At 36.5% G+C, this 20,623-nt stretch overlaps 1 protein-coding gene across 1 annotated transcript in view; it reads left to right on the top strand.

The window, feature by feature from the left end:
- Positions 1-20,623, top strand: part of LOC109111207 (potassium voltage-gated channel subfamily KQT member 4) — a 41,556-nt gene that overhangs the window by 19,147 nt on the left and 1,786 nt on the right. The window contains exons 2-13 of the mRNA XM_042745375.1: positions 5,156-5,246; positions 7,493-7,619; positions 8,383-8,558; positions 8,750-8,875; positions 9,701-9,811; positions 9,900-9,995; positions 10,120-10,208; positions 11,232-11,357; positions 15,794-16,020; positions 16,166-16,265; positions 19,955-20,086; positions 20,213-20,351. Of these exons, the coding sequence (XP_042601309.1) occupies positions 5,156-5,246; positions 7,493-7,619; positions 8,383-8,558; positions 8,750-8,875; positions 9,701-9,811; positions 9,900-9,995; positions 10,120-10,208; positions 11,232-11,357; positions 15,794-16,020; positions 16,166-16,265; positions 19,955-20,086; positions 20,213-20,351 (1,540 nt within the window). The remainder of the gene's footprint in view (positions 1-5,155; positions 5,247-7,492; positions 7,620-8,382; positions 8,559-8,749; positions 8,876-9,700; positions 9,812-9,899; positions 9,996-10,119; positions 10,209-11,231; positions 11,358-15,793; positions 16,021-16,165; positions 16,266-19,954; positions 20,087-20,212; positions 20,352-20,623) is intronic.

Raw genomic sequence — 20,623 nt, forward strand, 5'->3', positions numbered from 1 at the left:
TTTGCTGTATTTGTTCATTTAAAAAAAAATGAAGCCAACAGTTGCCATGGCTTTAAGTTTAATCATAAAAAAATTCAACTTATAAAATTTTAAAATTTGCATGCTTGAACTTTAATCTTTTACAGTGCCTTAACATGTGTTTGCCTTCTAGTGTTGAGTAAGTTACTCTAAAAAAGTAATTCATTACTAGTTACTAATTACATCTTCAACAGTGTAATTAGGTTACTGTACAAATTTCTCTCTCCAAAAAGTATTTAATAACTTATTACTAATTACTTTCTAAATCCTATATCAACCTCGACAAGTTAACTATACAAAGATTGACATGAAATGTTTATTTTTTTAATTCTTCAAATAAATTATAGATAACTGACTAAATTGTTCTGGTCGCAGTTTAAATTAAAGTTCCAGTTCTCACTATTTACTAACTATTGACTATGACTTTTGCCTCAATATACTCCTAATTACTGCTTATTAATACTTAGTAAAGTTAAGTTTAAGAATTGGGTAGGATTAAGGACTTAGAATAAGGTCTTGCAGAATAAGACATTAATATGTGTTTTTCTAAAAAGTAATAATAAACAGCCAACATCCCAGTAATGTTCATGCTAATAACCAACTAGTTAATAGTGAGAATTGGACACTGAAGTGTTACCAATATTTTTAAAGTGAGAAGAGTACATAAAAAGCATGCATTTTAAGTTAGACTTATAAAATTTAATTTGTATTGTATATAAATGCTCTACAATCTATACATAGTATTAAGTTCAATTACATAAGAAGTGGATGTAATTAAATTAAGAAAAAAATAACTTAGTAACTAATTACACCCAACACTGTTGCCTTCATTGTAAAACTTTAACATTATTACGTTAACTTTAATCATTTTAAGTAAATTAGTGTTGGTATGCCATTCAAAGTGTTATGCAGACAAATGACAAAATCATCAATAACAATGTAAATAAAATGGAAAATGGTGAGACATCCATTTATCCATCCATTCTCCAAATCACTTTTCCTATATAGGGTTGCTGAAAATGCTCAAACAATGCAACTGTATTAATTATTCATGCACCAGTGTATGCTGGGATGATTTGAATGGTATTGAACCTCAAAATCAGTTTTTCCTAGTAGTCCTATTTGAAAAATCCATTTAAAATCACAGTACATTGTTATAGAAAATCTGCATTAAGATGCATTTTTTAGATTCCTGAAAGCTGTATATTGTTAGGATATATATATATATATATATATATATATATATATATATATATATAAAGAAAAAGTTGGTATTTTATCAATATTTGCTTGAGGTAATCATTTTTAACAGTGACTTGGACAGATGTTTAGATGTTCTTTCTTTTGTTCGGGTTACCATACACACGTAATTGCACTATATAAAGCCTTGTACAGTATCAAGGCATTCATCTTTTTTTGCGTCTTCAGCCTTTCTTTCCTTTTCTTATATTCCCCACAGACACTTCGCAGCATTAACAATGTGGTTGTGTGTACTGGACAAATTTGCAGGCTGTCACAATTCAAGGCACGTGGATATTTATAGAGCTTTCCACTGCTGCCACCTTTGTCCTCTGCTTAGAGGTACAATCTTTTGCTCTTCTTTCTCTGATTTGCTGTACTATTTGTTTTCTAGCTTTTTAACCCATCTACATATTATTCCGTGTGCGTGTTGGGATTAAGAAATCATTGGTAAATCACGACACCCTCTACTTTGTCCATTTCCAAACATTTATCCTTCTTCCACTCTCAACGTAGCTTGATGTTTATCTCTCTCGTTGTGTAACTGATACCTGGTCCATCAGCCTGCCGTGATTGAATTAGGGTCAGAGACTCTGCCGTTATGCGCAGATGTTTTGTGGCGTACAGTGTACAGAGTCCAGCTCAGCAATGTGTAAAGCCCTCACTATTCATCATCCCCTCTGTTTACCCACATGGCCCATATCTATGTCCTCATGCTTTCATCTCGCTGTGGCTTTTATGGCATATTAACAGTCCAAGTGATGAATTTAGCCTAAGATTTAGTCTAATGAGGACCACAGCAGGGTCCACTACAGCATACTTCATCTTAATGTATCGCAGAGAATGAGAAGAGAGAAATGGGTTATGCTGCGTTATTGCGATGATTATTTCATAACCCACATTCAGTTTTATAAAACTAGAAAAGATTCTTAGGTTTACCTATGATTTCTGTTTTCTTTGTGCCAGACCTGGATGGATGGATTGTTTGGATTCTGTCAAGTCAAGTCACCTTTATTTATATAGCGCTTTAAACAAAACAGATTGTGTCAAAGCAACTGAACAACATTAATAAGGAGAACAGTGTGTCAATAATGCAAAATGACAGTTCATCATTGAATTCAGTGATGTCATCATGCAGTTCAGCTCAGCTTAAATAGTATCTGTGCAATCATTTTTTTCTTGCATTTACAAGGTCAATTTGATGTCTGTGAAATTGATTTCACATGGGTTAGCTTCTGAAAACTGTTTTTCCTACACTGTCAATTTTTCTTGATTAAACTTTTTTTTAACACTATAAATTTTGTATTATTATTTTTCAAAGTTGTAAATAAAACAAAGATTGATGTAGTACATTTTGAAAGAAAGTATTTTTAGTCTTTCTGTACTTCAGAGTTTCATGTTTAGTTCAATGTGTATTTGCCGTTTCTTTGTAATACTTTGTGAAATTGAATAGATTGGAAAATACATTGAAAAAAATTTCGCTACCCTTTTTTCAGTGTTAAATTCAACCTGGACCAACTGTCAGCACAGGCACACCATCAGAGAATGGTATGGACATGATTTACAGCCAAATCATGTGCTTACCAGGAAATTCAAACACACGTTGCACTGCATTGTTTTCACCTCATGAGACTATCATTTCTGCTGATTTGAGGATTTGATTTCTGCTTTTGGCAGATTGACTTTGGGCTTGGAGGTTGGGTTCAAAACTTGCTTCTCAGCTGAAATGCTAGCTGCACATGGTCTTCACATGCTCTAATGTATCTATTTTTTACTGTGTTCATCGATTTTTGATGGAAACCTTTTGGGGGTAGCTAAGCAGTTTCTGGGCATTTTCTTCCTCTGTCCATCCAGTCAGATTGTTGATGATTCAGGACTGGGAAACTGGGCCTTAGCTTTCAGTGCTCTTGCCCTTTTTTTCAGTCTGTTGTTTTATGAGGGATCGTTTTACCTACAGTACATTAGTTTGGCAGTAATGAGTCACACTCAGCAGAAACGGTTCAGGGAAGAAGTGACCTTTCAGTCTTCTGAGGTTTTCCAAAAAATTATTTATGCATAATGTTTGAGGAACATGTTTAAAACCTTAGATCAATGCCCTAATAGTTCCAATAATCTTTTATATATCTTAATTAGACCTATCATTCTCTCAATCTACATATATACTAAGAAAGATACTATCTAAAAAATGTTGTTTTTTTATTGTTTATCTTAAAGTCATAATTCTTTTCTTGCACTCTGAACTGCAAACAAATACTGCAAAGGGGGGAAATTTCAACCTTTCAGAAACTGTTTAAACGTAAAACTTTGGAAAATGCCTCCAGAAACCAAGTCCATTAAATACGTTTGAAAAGTGTTTGTGCATGTTAAATTAGCACTAAAATCCATGTATTATTAATCTTGTTTGTTTATTTTAAATAACAGGTGTTTCCACTCACCCATGATTTGCAGAATAGATTTGTTTTCTGCTGCTTTTCCATCCAACACACGAAGGCATGGATTACAGATTTATCTGTAAGGTTGTTTTTTTTACACATTCTTTGGTAAACACTGTAAACTTTGGAAAGTGTACTATTATCCTTGGCCTTTTTTAAGTGTTTATAGGCTCTTCTGATGTCAGCGGATTATCAGTACTGTATTTGGAGGATGATGTTAACTGGCTGTTTGCCTATCTTTGTCTTCTTCTTCTTTTCTGAGTGAATCAGTGTACAGCTACTCATTAAGATCTGTCAGTCTCATAATGCTCTTCTCTCCTTAGAGTTTGTGCTATTAGCAACCTACTGTTTCTATCAATAATTGATTGTGAAAAAAGCCCCAAGAGTTGAATTTCAAATGTCCTTATGGGCCTCCTTAAGACAGCAACTACCACGTTCAAGGCCTAGTAAGGTAGTAAGGACATAGTTTACAAAACTAAGGTTAACCACTGATGTCACATGGACATGCAAGGTCAGAAAGCTCTCGGATTTCATCAAAAAATATCTTGATTTGTGTTCCGAAGATGAACAAAGGTCTTACGGGTTTGAGATGCCATGAGGTTGAATAATTAATGACAGAATTTTTATTTTTGGGTGAACTATCCCTTTAAGCAATAAAGTTCCTTTGTTGTTACTATTTGAATCATCTTACGTTTCCTCATAACCAAGATGCTGTTACTCCAAACCGTCGCATTACACCCAAAAACACAGCTGAAATTTTTCATTCTGTCCTCGTACAGTTAGATTGCAGAGCTGAAAAGTATGAGTGAGCGGGCCAGATGTGTCCGGTTTGGCATCATCCCCAGCAGCAGCTGCTTGCGCAGAGCCAGTCGGACTCCAAGAGCTGCTCTGAGAATCGCGGGGCGAATCCAGCTTTTATTTTACAAAGCTTCAGCTGGGAGCACCTGGAGCCATCCGGGAACCCCAGTTCTTGCGAAAGGGCCCCTTTTCGGGGTCAGTGACAACACTGATGAGAAATGGCAGGAAGTGGGGCTGTAATCTCTGCTTTTATCCACTCCATTCTGAGTGGGCATGCTGGGCTTTCCAAGCGGGGTCTGTGACAGCAGTGATTAAGAGCATCTGTGTGTATGAGCTGAATGCCAGCATGGATTATGGGGTGTCATGGCGAGTTTCTCTGTCCACCAGAGGCCAATAGTCATCAGTACGTGTAGAACACATGTTTGTTTTTGGGTTTTTGTTCAGTCTTTGCTGTGATATTTGTGCTTTTGTTTGTTGATTTGTTTATCTTTATTTTTGCTGGTGTTTCCTGAAGTGTTTTGAAAAAATCTAAATCAAATAATAAATCTGCATTAATTTAACTGTGTTTTACATGATAAAGTATTACTTAAAAATTAAAGCACAATACTCATCCCAGTTTTGGATTGTATTTTGACCTGTTAGTTTGTGTGTGTTTGTTTGTGTTTCAGTTTTCTCCTAGTGTTCAGCTGTCTGGTGCTTTCTGTTTTCTCCACCATCCCAGACCATCAAACATTTGCCAACGAGGCGCTCTTCATCCTGGTAAGGGGTTAAAATGACACAAACTATACCTTAAACAGTAACAATACTAATCACTTTAGAGGGAAATTATATCATTAGATTGCTGATTGGTTCATGACACCACAAGAACACAGTCCCAATCCTTTCACTAGCAGTTTTCCTTAGCATGAACATCAAAGGCAGCAGACAGGGAAAAAAGTTAAGCCTGTGCTAAAACATCTACTATAATCAAATATTAGCAAATTAATTTGTTTTTCAGAATGACCAGACTTTTTTTTTTACCTAGATGGTTATAATTCCAACATCTACCAGCAGGGCTAGAAGCAGCCACCTTGCATGTTTATTTCTTAATTTTTTTGGCTGGCTAATTTCATATAGCTATCAGCTACCAATTAAAGTGTAGTGCTCTCAGATCCATTTAACCCATTTTACTATATTTAAATACTGAAATACACTGAAAAGTGCATAGTTCACCCGAAAATTACATTTCTGTCTTTATTGACCTCAGGTCCTTTCAAATCGGTCTCTTGTATGATGAATTTCTTTTATTTTTTTAAGAAGATATTTAGAAGAATTTGGGGAGCCAAACAGTTGACTTTAGTAATTTACTTCTATTGTATGGAAAAAAAATACTGTGTAAACTCAATGGCTACATGAGGGTGAGTAAATGATGACAGCATTTTCATTTTTGGGTGAACTAATCCTTTACCAATGCAAGTGTAACAAATAATTTTGAATAAATGGAATAATCACAAAAGTAGGCATGGAAAATTGTTTCTTTTTTCTTAATTATTTAATGCATTTACCTCTTTCCTCATCTCCAGACAGGTTTAAGTCTGACACAGTATAAATTGTTTCATATCTATTGAATTGCATTCAAATGAATCCACTGACTCTCTCTTACCTGTAGAGCAAATGGTTTGACTTCCTTCCTGTGTTTTATATCCAAAATTGTAGTTTAAAGAAAATTCAGAAGTTGTCAAGCGTGGACTGTCTGATCTGTCTAAGTACCTTCACTAAACAGCATTCACATTGTCTGCGCGTCTCTAAATACTTTCATAATAGCACATCGTCTGAATAATTAATCTCACAGGGCTTTCTCTGTGGCTGTTAGTCCATCCAATGGCAGTCTGTATATCTTTTTTGAGGTGTGTCTTCAAAAAAGGTGAATTGGGTCTTTTTTTCTGTTCGCCAGCATTATGGATCAAATGTGCCGTGTATGCAAGCCTGTTTTGCTGTCTATTGTGTTACTAAGAAGTTTATTTTATTAGTCCAGCCGGTATTGTTCTGAAATCCTTCGTAAGCATAAACACGTACATATGTAGTAGAAAGTTTCGTAGCTGCAAATTATTATTAATTCATTATAAGACTTTTTGCTAAAGCATGTTCTTTGTGCCATCCATCTTGAGGGATTACAAACTTTATTTAGTATGATAAACTGTTATCAGTGTTCTGTATACTGCTCCATTATAACACATGAGGGGAGCGTTTGCTCACTTTACAACTGCAAGGAAACACATTTTGAAAATTATTAGGCCTTATTTTCATTACCGTTTTAGCAGCATCTCAGGCCGTATTCATTTCTCATCTGATTGGCACACGGTAAGCATTCTTGTACTGTCTCATGTCTCCCTGTGGCTGCGTTAAGTGTGCATTTTGTTTTCCGCTGGGATCTTTGCTCTGGGAAATGGCAGTGTAAGCACACGGCAGGATTCAGGTGTTGTCGAGTATGCAAGAAGTAGCCGGCTCCATCCAATAATCTTAGCTGCAATACTATAATCACTCATTCAGTATGAAGTGATTTCCCTCTCACACCGACTTTCTCTCCCAATTTTTTTTCCATTTAATGGTCTCCTGCAGGAAAGGACTATGTTGTCTATCATGCAAGTTCTGCTATTGACTGTACATTCAGTCTGTAATGTGTTTGTTCACATTGAGAGCGCGGGTGCCACTACAGGATCTGTAATCAATACAAGCATTTAGTACGGGCCTCTGTGAATCCAAGCCGTCTGTGGCATCTCCAACAGGAAGAGAGTTAGAGTAAATGATAACTCCCATAATAATTTCTAATTTTTAATGAATTAGAGGTATTTGACCAGTCTAGTACTTTAGTCTTCTTTACTGCCAGGTAGTTTATTTTTATATTTATAGATTACTGGCAGAACATCAGTCATCAATCAGTGTTTTTATTGCTATTTTGATGTATTTATTACCATATTCAAAGTACAAGACAGACATTATTAAGAGGAATGTCGTTTGACTTGCAGGAGTTTGTGATGATCGTGGTTTTTGGGCTGGAGTACTTTGTAAGGATCTGGGCGGCCGGATGCTGCTGTCGGTACAGAGGATGGCAGGGTCGGCTACGGTTCGCCAGAAAGCCCTTCTGCGTCATAGGTAAAGACCTGGAGCCTGAGATCAGAAACATGTCTATTTAAAGTGAGGGGGGACAAAAAGTGTTTGTCTAAAGATCTATGGCAGAAAAAAAACATTCACGTGTCTAAGTTTAGTCAGTCCAATCAGGTTTCCCCTCAATATTCTGTCATCATCTACCCACAGTCAACTTTATCGAGACATATATGAGTTTTTTTGGTTTTTTTTTTACTCTGGAACACAAAAGGAATTATTATTAAAAGGTCAACACCTTTTTATATTCAACAAATGTACACTACTGTAGATTTATTCTACTGGTAAGATTGTTTTCATATATGATGAAAAGTACTCTCATGCTCACCAAAGCTGCATTTATTTGATCAAAAATACAGTTAAACTTAAAAAATATTTAAATGCTTTATAATGTAATTTATTAATGTGATGGCAAAGCTGAATTTTCAGCATAATTGAGTCTTTAGTGTCACATGATCCTTCAGAAATCATTCTAATATGCTGATCTGGTGCTCAAGCTATATTTATTTTCAATGTTAACAACAGCTGAGCTGCTTCATGTATTTGTGGAAACTGTAATAAAACAAATTTCAGGACACTTTGATACTTCAAAAAACGTTCACAACAGCATTTTTGTAAAGCAGAAGTTTTGGTCAAACTTTATTGTAAGGTCCAGTTCTCGCTATTAACAAACCGTTAACTACGACTTTTTGCCTTATTAATAGTTAGTAAGGTAGTTGACGTTCTTGTCATCTATGGTTTTTCATTTTTGTAGACTTCATTGTCTTTGTGGCGTCGCTGGCAGTGATAGCAGCGGGCACACAAGGAAACATCTTCGCCACATCTGCTCTGCGCAGCATGCGTTTTCTGCAGATCTTGCGCATGGTGCGCATGGACCGCCGGGGAGGAACCTGGAAGCTACTGGGCTCTGTGGTGTACGCTCACAGCAAGGTCCATCACAGAATGATTCAATATAATGTCACTGTGACATTTGTTTAAACCATGTTTTAAGTTATAAAACATATACATAATCCAATACAATACAAAGTTCTCCAATGAATTGTTATAAAATCTTCTGAAATACTCTTTTTATAGCTTTTCATTGTCCACTTTTTGTTTTTTAACTTTCCTCTCTGTTTCAGGAGCTGATCACAGCCTGGTACATTGGCTTCCTGATACTGATCTTTGCCTCATTCTTGGTCTATTTGGCTGAGAAGGAGGATAACCAAGAGTTTTCCACTTATGCTGACTCCCTCTGGTGGGGAACAGTAAGTACTGCCCTCGACTGATCTAATGACCCGTGTCCATGCTGTCAGATGTGTTCTCTCAGTCAGTTCCCCGGCTCAGAATAGCTTTGTGGGAATTGATGTTGCAGCTATTTTGTTTGCTTTCTACTGGGATTATAATTCTGCCTCTAATAGACTGATTGTTGAATAATACCCTGAATCTGCTGAGTTAGAAACGATTTTAGAAGCATCACGCCTACATGCACACAGTGGGCCTCAAGTCAGGGGTATTATAGTTTTAATGTTTTTTTATTCCTATTTAAATTTTCATATCTTTCAGAAATGTAAATTTAATATTTTGTTTTGTGTTTTTTGCATTTAAGTTAATGCGTTAAATGTTTTCATGGTTCTTGGTCAAAGTTCTAATGTTATTCCTGTCTAGTAGAATTTTCATGTTCAATGCAGGTAGGTTGTAAAGGTTTTATAATCTATTAAAAATTTATAAAAAGCTGTTGTTTTATTATATTTGAGTTAGATTTGGAGTCATTCATTTTTAAATGTACTTTTTTATTTATTTTTATTCATATTAGTTTTATTTCATTTGAAAAAAAAATATTTTGTATTTTAGTTTTTTGTTACTGCCACTGCCTTAAGCTTTTCTTTTCAGCAAATAACCGTTCATTTTTACATAGATTTTGCTAATTGTGTTTTACTCGTTGATTTTCCTGACCTTGCAATGCACTTCACACTGATTATTAATTATTATTATTAATCACTGATTAACCATTGACATGGTTTGTGATTTAGAAATATATTTTTTTGGATTATATGTTATTTATACTACCACTGCACTCCTCCATTTCCCAGATCACCCTCACTACGATTGGCTACGGTGACAAGACACCACACACCTGGCAAGGTCGGCTTTTAGCGGCTTGTTTTGCCCTGCTGGGGGTGTCCTTCTTTGCCCTGCCAGCTGTAAGTACTGCCGCCGATTTTTAGGCCGGTGACATTTCTTTTCCCACCGATCCCAAACCATCTAATGGTCCCCTGTCCTTTCTGTTAGGGCATCCTGGGTTCAGGTTTTGCTCTGAAAGTGCAGGAGCAGCACCGGCAGAAACACTTTGAGAAGAGGAGGACTCCCGCTGCCAACCTCATACAGGTAACTGCTCAGTCAGCAACACACCTGCCGCGAATACAATCATGATTTCTATGTTGTGTGTGTTGTGTACATGTACGTCTGTGTGTGTCATCTTGTGCCGTGCTGTATCGTGTTGTCTCCCCAGGCTGCATGGCGTCTCTACTCTACAGATGCTCAGCACTCATATCTCACAGCCACCTGGTATTTCTATGACAGTATGCTGCCGTCCTTCAGGTAAGTATGACCTGTAACGGAGCCCTCTACGGAGATGCTTATCTGTGGCGTGCAAATTGAACTGGCCTTGTGTGTAACTGATATGACTGACAGGGGGCTTTGCCGTTTCGAGGTCATGATTTCAAAATGAAGGGGTTCAAAATATCCCAAATAGCATTAGTGAAAATGATTTATAATCAAGTTTCTGAGAAAACAATACTTATTCATGAAAAACACACAGTCAATGAATCCTTCCTGCACACACACACAGTGTTATTATGAAATCCCTTTCAGTTTAATTAAAAGTGGTACTTTGACCCAGAAATCATGATTTCATTGATAGTTTTGCAGTTCCTTTTATCATTTTGCTTTATTCATCAGCAACATTAATTTTTGCATGTACTGAAAGCAAAGATTATGACATGAGTTTTCATAAGTTACGTGAGATTTCATTTTGGTCCCAGTTAATGTGGGATGAAAAATGTGGAGAAATAGAAATTGTAACCAGCATTTTATACTTTCTCTGAAAACAAGTCTTATATCTTAATTTGTTTTAGAGATTTATACATATTTGTGGACATAACATTAATTAAACAGTAAGTAATTTTACAGTGCATAAAGATCCTATGTCAAATTCTTTTTTTTTCACAATTTTACAATGTTTTGGTTCAATAATTGGTATTCAATATATGATTTAATTCCTTTTATAAAGCTTCTCAGTGTTCCACTTTTTGGATTGTTCATAATGTATTTCTATTTTTCCCTTAATAATATTTATCCCACATGCATTCTTATTTGTATGAATTAATCTGACTAATTATCATTCATTTAAAATGACAGGGAAGTTTATATCTGTTTAACATTGCTTAGATGTAAAATCGAAATGTTTTTTAAACTGAATTGCCCCTGTCTTTTTAAAGTGTTTTGATGGTTAATTTGCCATTTTGTTTTTAGTCTTCTGTTTGTTTGGCTTCTCTTTTCTTTTTTGTTTTGTTTTGTTTCTTTATCATGTTTTATTATTTTTATTTTTTGCTTGTGGGTCAGAGAACTGACATTACTGTTCAGTCACCTCCAACGGCAGCGTAGCACCAAGAAGGTTCTTCACAACTCCTACCACACCTTGCTGTCGGGGCTCCGGCCGTATAGCTCCCCCTACCTGTCCGGGGACAGGTACGACACTGTCCAGTTTAACTCTCTTCCTAGAGGACACTAACTCTTCCCTGCAATTTACAGTAATACAGTTAAATTCACATACTAAGATACCATAGTGTAGTCTCAGGTCATTACTTAAAGCATTCGTCAATATGTAAGTTGTTTACAGGAAGGTCAACACCTGACATTCCAATATGCTGCAGTTAATGCGGCTGACTTGTTGTGTTTTCTGTGTGCTTTTCTGTGTTTGCTTGTCTTGTTTTTTGTGCTGATACTAATACACATCTATATTGGGACATTGAAAGATTTATCAGATATGTGATGAAGTTGTACAATTTGATTTATGGTAGATCGTTTTGAATTTTGAGGGTAAAAAGTTAAATAGTATTTAAATATAACTGAAAATCTCCATGGTTGATTACATATCTGATGCTGGTCTTTAGTACAATGGCCTTTGTGTGTGTGTATGTGTGTGTGTTAATGCCTTCACACATTTGTGTGTGAGCATTATCTCTTTACCCTTTGACCTTTCAGTGTGTCTCACAACCCACCTTCATACCCCTTCGTTCAACTTCTCCATTCTCCTCCTCTCCTCCTCATCTCTCTGCCATCACTCCATCCATTCATGTTTTCAGGAGGACAGACGTTCCATGCAGGTTTGTGGTAGGCTTTTGAGAGGACTGTATTTCGCCCAATGGGAAGTGTCGTTGGCCGTGCTGTGTTTACAGTTTGAGGTGCTTTTTGTTGATGATGATACAAATTAACTGGGTCTAAGATGCAACGATGGTCCGGCTGCATTCAGATGCATTGAAATCTAATCCAGTAACCTCACATGTCAGTATCTGCATGCCACCCCATCCCTGCCTGCCTCGACTTTCTCCTTCTACTTTTCCTGAATTACCTTTCACCCCTATAAGTTGCACATGTTGTAGCCCTTTCAACTGATCCTGGGGCAGTTTTTCATTTCTGTGCAAAAAAAAAAAAGAGATGTGCTGAAAGGCTGCAAGTGCTGATCCTGAATCCTGAATGTGTGTGTGAGCTCACCGACCCTTTCTCAAGAAACACTTATTTCTCCACTTATTACTGAGTTACACTTTGTTTTGAAGTGCACGTTATTGTCCACAACTAATTGTGAGCTTGATGTTGCTCCAAACCTGTGTTATTTTCATTCATCTGTGGAATACAGAAAGAGATATTAAGCAATATTTACAATAAGAGTAAACTTGGGCTGGAGCTGTCAAGAAAACTAAATGAAAGCACTATAACAGTGGTTCATACAACTTATGTGCTATATTCCAAGTCTTCTGAAGCTGAACAATATATTTTAAAAATAGACTAAAATGTAAGTCATTATGAGATTGGAATACATAGATGAAAATAAATATTTAAGTAGTTAGCGGCCTAAATTTTGGGCTGTTCCTCACACAAAGCTGTATATTATGGTTTGAAATATAGCATATTAGGCTACTTTTATGCTATGTTTTGTCATTTTTAGTGCTTGACTGCCCAGCCCTGTTGAAAAAACCAGCATATGCTGGTTAGGTATGTTTTGAACCATGGGTGCTGGTTTAAGCTGGTCATGTGCTGGCCCTAAGCTGGTCCTGAGCAGGAGCTAGTTGCTTAGGACCAGCTTAGGAGAAGCACATGACCAGCTTAAACAAGCTCAAACCAGCAGCCATGGTTCAAACTATACCTAACCAGCATAGGAAAAAAGCAGCAAGGAAATTTTTCAAAACATCTCCTTTTGTGTTCCACAGAAGAAAGAAAGTCATACTCTATTTGAAATTAAGAGGAATGAATTTGCATTTTTGGATGAACTATTCATTTCAATTTAAAATCTGAATTTGAGTTTTTATGTTAAGCTAAACTAACAGAGAGAGATTAATCCATTTCCACTTACAAGAACATCACTTGGGTTGTATTACATACTTGCATATGAAATTTAAACATTTGCCCGCAATCTCTTGCAAATGCACAGTAAAAACAAATGTAACACGTGAGTCCTGGCACAGCCAACTAACCCTCACAACCCCTCACAAATCCCTCCCTCTGCCTTGTGTGTCTCTTCAGTCAGCTCATATCTAAAAAGAGGGGTTTCTTCCGGATTCATACTGGCAGTAAACAGAGGTATCCATGTGTGATGTGCCTGTGCACACTGGGCACGATCCGTCTCACTCCTGATGCCTGAAACTCTCTGAGCACTTACTGATCCAGTGCAGCTCGACCCATTCTGGGAGATTCATAATGCCTTGTGTGATGAGAAATTCATAGTCATCGTGACTGGATTACATTCCTCGTAAACTGTGAAAGACAAAGGCTGCACTAGCTCAATAATCTCAGTAATGTGCCCTTTAATCTGTGAGAGGCTGACCAGAGAACAGAGTACTGTATATCTCTGCTGAATGCACACAGATGAGGCCTGCATGAGCTCACAGGGCAAAGATAAACCATGCGACCGGGTGTAATTAAAAACCTGAATAACTTTTCTTCATGGTTTATTTCGATATGCATGTCACTTTTACTTAACGAGGCTTAATTACTAATGGCATGTTGTTGCATTTGGATGCAGGAATATCAAAAATTCTTGAGACAGAGCTGTTAAACATTTTGTAGGAGAGGTCTGCATGTACGAGTCATGCTTAGACTGAGATCTTTATATATTTTAATGTGTTTAAGCATGTGTTTGTATGCTAAAAGTAATTTTATGTAGATTTTTGGATTGCTAAATTCTGGTCTTGACAAAAGAAGTACAGTGTGCATGAGGTGTGTGACCTCTATGTGCATGAGACTGAAACTATATTTTAATTCTATGAAATGATTTTGAAATGATATTTTAATTTAGGCTTTTCACACTTGAAATAATTACCCCTGGGTCATTCTAAACCCATGGTTATGTTGCTTCACGTTTCACAATGCTCATAATTTACCCGGGGTTAACAATTAATCATGGGTATTTATAAAATGAGGGTTAACACTGTACATTCCTCAACCCTGAGATAACGTTCTTATTTGCTGTGTCTGTGTCATTTATTAAACGAACAACGCAGCATGTGACCTGTTTAAGTAAATGCTCTAGAATTGCGCATCCTCATTCAATAGGCAGATTACAATCAATTTTTATTCCGAATGCACCTTTCGGGCTATAAAGGTAAGAATAGAATAGTCTCTTGTTCACTCCAATTCACATGTTTTCCGTCATCATTCAATATTTTCCCCTCAAATTCACACGTTTTCCATCACCATGTAATATTTTCCCCTTAAATTTACACGTTTTCCATCTGGACGACTTTTTATACAACGCACAATATTTTCATGACTGTTGAAAGCACATGAAAATGAGGCACTTGATTGGCTGTCATAACATTCAAACACCAAACCGCACTCTGTATATTTGCTAAACCTTCTCCAGAGCAGGGGATCATACGGGTAAAAGTGGTGCTGACACCACTTCTAAATTTCAAGTGTGAAATATTAAAAGTGGATTTAGAATGACAATATGCGGGGGTTAAGCGACTTGTGAAAAGCTGAAATAATGAGTTGGACTGTAGAAAATCTTACTTTCTAGCATGTTTTCATCAATTATTAGATTTTCTTTTTAAATGTCATTATTTTAAATAAAGTTATGGGCTTAGTTTGGTTAACAAAATGTTTCAGCTAGAAATACCTACTTCAGCATGCTTGTGCTTGGTTCCATGGATTCAAAGAGTGCTCTTGTATTTCTACTGTTGCTCCTTTTGATGGCATGCTACAGGTTAATACACCATCACCCCTCATTCAACTCAAGACATTAAGCTCAATATCTGCTATGCTTTCTTAACCTTTTAAATAATAATTAAAAAAAACATTTTCATGTGTTCTAAAAGTTTGTTCAGTTGAGGAACTGACAAGCTAGTGTGATACTAGATCCTTTTATTGAAAGTGATGCACCGCAAAAAAATCATTAATTTTGTATTGAAAATATGCTTGAAACCAGAGAAAACTAAATGGAGTAAGAAAAATATCTTGGAGATCTTGAAAATCTTGTTTTGAAGATGATTATTTTTTAGTGGAAAAAAAAGACAATATTTAGAAGAAATATTTTTTTAGTTTTTTCCTGTTAGCACAAGCTGTCCTGATAATATTTCAGTGTTAGGATATTGTCTAAAATGTAGGTAAATCTGGACTTCTTTTTCTTGTAAACCATGAAATTATGTGACGCTCACACAGGGCAACATATCTTCGATTAGCCATTTTCCTTCTAAGTGGTGTCAACATTACCATGGAAATTAAATAATCACCTGTTGATAGATCTGTCTGTTTTCTAACCCTTTTGTTTGTTTGTCTTTGTTGAAATTTATTCTTACATAAGCAAAAATAGGCTCTGAAAAAAAAATGTTTTACATCATGGAACATGTTTCAAAAAAGATTAATTTCCTTGTTTGTCACCAAAATCATTCCTCTAATTTTCTTGCCAGTGGGAAGATGGGCTTCCGTGACCGCATTAGGATGAATAATTCACGGTCCTCTCAGGCTATCCGGAGCAAGGCTTCTCCTTTACCCCCAGGTAATGTTCGGCAGTCCCCCAGCACGGAGAACTATCCTGAAGCCACCAGCCCCGGCAAGGTCCAGAAGAGTTGGAGCTTCAATGATCGGACTCGATTCCGTACCTCTCTCCGCCTAAAACCACGCCCCGCTGCAGATGGTAGCGATCTCTGTCCACATGTTTAACTTTATACACATACATATTTACATACATACATAAATTTCTTTAAAAAAAAATACTGACCCCAAACTTTTGAACTGTAGTGTACGTTTTGCTCTTCTCATTACGGACTGATCTCTCATAGTGGAGGGAGTAGGAGAGGAGCACACAGAGGACAAATCTTACTGTGATGTTGCCATGGAGGAAGTGATACCAGCAGTAAAGACCCTAATTCGTGCTGTTAGGTGAGTCAGGGGTTGAAAACACCACCACATAGCTCTACAGAGTCCTATAGTTCACTTAAAGACCAAGTATTCTTAGATAATGTCACCATGCATGCCATTCAGTTTGAATGAACAGTTGGTCTTTTGCGAAAGGGACCTTAGTATAGAATCTGCTCCGTCAGCCATGACCTTTTCACGGTGCAATTACATCAGTTGACCGTTATGGAGACAAAGCGGGGTTAGACTCATAGAGGTCATGGCAACCTTCAGTTGGGGTTCCTACTTCTTGCTTAAACAAGCAGAAAGTAATAGAAGATGTTCTAAAAATATTGTCAAGTTCTTACTGAGAAGCGAGTGGCCTCTCTATGATTGGTCAGTGCAGCTTCTAGTTCAGTGAGTACAGGATGTTATGGGAACATCAAAAAGACTGCAGTACGCACTTTACCATCTACACCACTAGAGTTGATGTTTAATAGCTTTTGTAGTCTTGTAGACACTGTTATATTTACCTTCAGTTTTTTTATTAACATGTTTATTAGCATGAAAAGGAAGTTGCAATAATTTTTCACCCCTATTGTGTCGTTTTATCCGAGGGAAATAACATCTTGAATGAGAAAAGCAACATTCCATCCTGCAAAGCATTTTTAAATATGTCAAAATTAGAGAATTTCTACTTTGTACTCTAGCCTAATAATAATTTGTCCTACAGATTCCTGTAGCTCAAATGTGAGTTACTTTGGATGAAATCATAAATGTAAATGTCAAAAGCAAATGTGAAAAATGTCATTACATATCATCAGCATCACAAGTATAGTAACATATTACGCCAAAATTGATAGTGCACTGTGACAGGGCTTGATAGTGCACTGTGACACCCATATGTAGAAATGCATAAATCTCATATTTTCATCTTACTTCACCATACTGCACCTGTGAATGTCACACTTTCTGAGAACAATCTCATCTTCTAGCCTTTCGTCCTGACCAGTATATCATGGGTGATTAGGTTGAGGACCCAAACAGATTCTCAAAGCAGAGCTCCAGGTGTGTACATACTCACAGGTGCATCATTTCCTGTTATCTGGGCAAGAAGATTCTGTGTTTTGCATAAGAGCCCTCGATAAGATTGATGTCCTTAAGGAACGGGCAAATTTTAGCTTCACCACAGTGCTGAGGTTTCACTTTTGTGGAAGGCCCACAGTTTATCAGTGTTCTGCTGCATGAATGTGTACAGCGTACTATTCAGACTTGGGGCAGAAGAACGTAGAATGCTCTAAAACCGGATTTCCCTCAAATAAACTTTGAGTTACTTTCTGCACAGTTTATAGTGCAATAATTATTTAAAATGGAATATTTTATTTTATGTAATTTGTTTTCCTGGTTTGGGGTAAGCACATCTCAAAAAGTTTTCAAATGATTGCTGTGAATTAGATCTGCTTGATCACAAAAAAGATTTTCTAGTCTCAAAATATTTCATTTAAAGATTCCTGTGTGTTTGAATGTTATTTTGCATTTATCCCCACCTCTGATAAATTATGAAGGCTGATATTTGTTCATGCAGCTATTCTTAGAGATTCCATCTCAAATGCTTCTGTGGACTGGGGTATTCTAAAGCTGACCATATAATGATACACTCATACAGTGCGTTGCCATCAAGTAAGCAAGTCAGCATTTTAAGGAAACCCTTGGAGGATGGAAATAAATGGGATTTCTTTTTTCCATTCCCTCTCTCCTTCTCTTTTTCCTTACCCTCTCTTTTATCCACACCTGAGACCCGCCCTGGCAAAATATGCAGCTACCTGCAAAATTAAAAGACGAAAAAAAATACATATACAGACAGCAAAAAGCCTAAACTCTAGAGTCATCAAGAAACTTGTTTGTTCTGTGGGGGAGGTTGACGTGTGCTGTGGAGCAGCTGTGCACTTCTTCTGAGATCCGACTGAAACTGCACCATCACCCGGGCAGAGATGCACAGCTCAACATTTGCTGTTGCACACGCAAGCTGTTCCTGCGAAACAATGGCTCTTTATAAAAAACAGTCCTCCTCAGTACTACAGTATGTAGAATTAACCAGCACTAGAAGAATACTTTCCAAGCTCGGTTTCCCCCCCTGCTGGTTGCTAATGAATCTGGAGGATGAGGAAGAACGGGTTTCCTGCATGTGTTCTGAGAACAGATACTCTCCATAACTGAAGTTTATCCCAGCATAAAATGTCTCTATACTAAAGACAGGATATCCTCTTTGCTTTGATGGATAACCACAGTGAGTGAGATTAGAAAATCACTGGAGTATGACAGTTTGAGTGGATCTATTTCTCAACATGGATCTCATGTTCTGTTTTCTGTTGAGCCAGCAGGGCTTGATAGTGCACTGTGACAATAATGAGGAAGATCAGTGCTGATTTAGAGAGGGCTAACCTGTCTCTGACTAACAACTGGGAGAAGAAAAACACTTTAGGAGAAAAATGAAGCACTGTGGCGGTCAAGGGCATTTCTGCTCATACTCGGATGCAAACAATGATGTTTAGTACATTTTCAGCTGCTTACAAACAGAAATTTACTGAATTATCATAAGGGTGCATATATTTTTTATGTTTTGTTATTGAATCTATGACACCACAGATGCCATTGTCCTGATGAATTGTAAAGAGAAATCTTGGGTCATGATAATTTAATCTCCTCAGATCACAAAAAAAAAAAACCCTAAAAAGAAATAAATAGAATATTAACCGTCGGCCTATTATATTGGAAATATTTGGAATTTGTGTTTGATTGCTGTTTAAAGCTATTTATTTTAGGAATATTTTGGTGACTTTTCAAAGAGTGTCTTTTACCAAAAAAAATAAAAATGTATACATGTCCACTGCAGGGGACATCACAACTATTGTGCATGGGTTCTGATGTTTAAGTGAGACACTACAACATATGAGAATATTTAAAAAACATTCAGTTTTGTATTACATGTTGCCTACTAATTGGACAGTATGTTTTAGATAGGAAACATCCATTTTAAAATTGTATAATAAAACAGAAAATAAATTATGAAATAGGAAAATAAGTGTTTGTACAAAACAGTTTGTTTTATTTTAAACCTGACATTTTTAGGATATCAGAGTTTTAGGGGAGACAGTGAAAATTTTAATTAGCTTAAATTGATTTGTGAAAAAGCATAATTTGAAAATAATAAATAATAATAATAATAAATAACTTTTTTTAAATAATTGTCTTTTTTCTTCATTTTCTAAATAATTGTCTTGATTGACTTGTCCTGTAGAGAGTACACACAACGAGGCGTGTTTTTTTTATTTATTTTTATTTTTATGCTTCAAACACTACAGTACAGTGATGTGGAAGAAATTCCCATTTTTCCCCTGGGTTCCTAGGTGGTTACATTACACAATACACACGCACACGCTTTCCCTCTGTATAAAGAGGGTGTCATCGTCAGAATAATTACCAGCCGTGAAGTGGGGGATGTATTCTCTCTCTCTCTGTGCTGACTGTTTATGAGTCACTCATGTAATTGATAAGGCCTCTTTCTGTAATTAATCTTGTTTCACTTATTAATCTTGTGACTTGTTTCACAGCGGTTTGCTTTTGTTTGCAGTATTCCTGTTTTATCTTTTCCTGTAATGCCATGGAGGCTTCTACGTCATTCTGCCTAGATTCCGGGTCATTCTAATGTACTATTGTGTCTCACGTGAATGTAGGATTCTTAAATTCCTGGTGGCCAAGAGGAAGTTCAAAGAAACCCTGCGGCCATACGATGTGAAAGATGTGATTGAGCAATATTCAGCTGGACACCTCGATATGCTGGGCAGAATCAAAAGCCTGCAGACAAGGTTTGATCAGTAGAAATAAAATTCAGACAAGTCATCATTCCTACCATCAGCTTTTACTCCTAACACAAAAGCATTTCCTAATAAGTCTCATTTTATTTCTTTATTTTTATTTCTTTATTTTTAAAGGGTGGATCAAATCATAGGCCGAGGTACTATTCCATCAGATAAAAAAGTGAGGTCTGAAAAAGGGGAGAAAACTCCTCCTGAACTGGAACAGATGGACGAATTAAGCATGATGGGTCGCGTGGTGAAAGTGGAGAAGCAGGTAAGCTATGAATATTAATATCTGTCTGTCTGTCTGTCTAATATATTGCAAATAATTGTAATTTATTCCTGTGATGCAAAACTGAATTTTCAGCATCATTACTCCAGTCTTCAGTGCCACATGATCCTTCAGAAATCATTCTAATATTATGATTTGCTGCTCAAGAAACATTTCTTTTATTATCAATGTTGTAAACTGTTGTGCTCTGTGATGTATTATATCTCTGATGTATTGTATTTATATTTTTTAATTTATTTTGTACACCATGATAC

This window comes from Cyprinus carpio, chromosome B19 (genome assembly GCF_018340385.1).
Source record: "Cyprinus carpio isolate SPL01 chromosome B19, ASM1834038v1, whole genome shotgun sequence".
Classification (NCBI taxonomy): domain Eukaryota; kingdom Metazoa; phylum Chordata; class Actinopteri; order Cypriniformes; family Cyprinidae; genus Cyprinus; species Cyprinus carpio.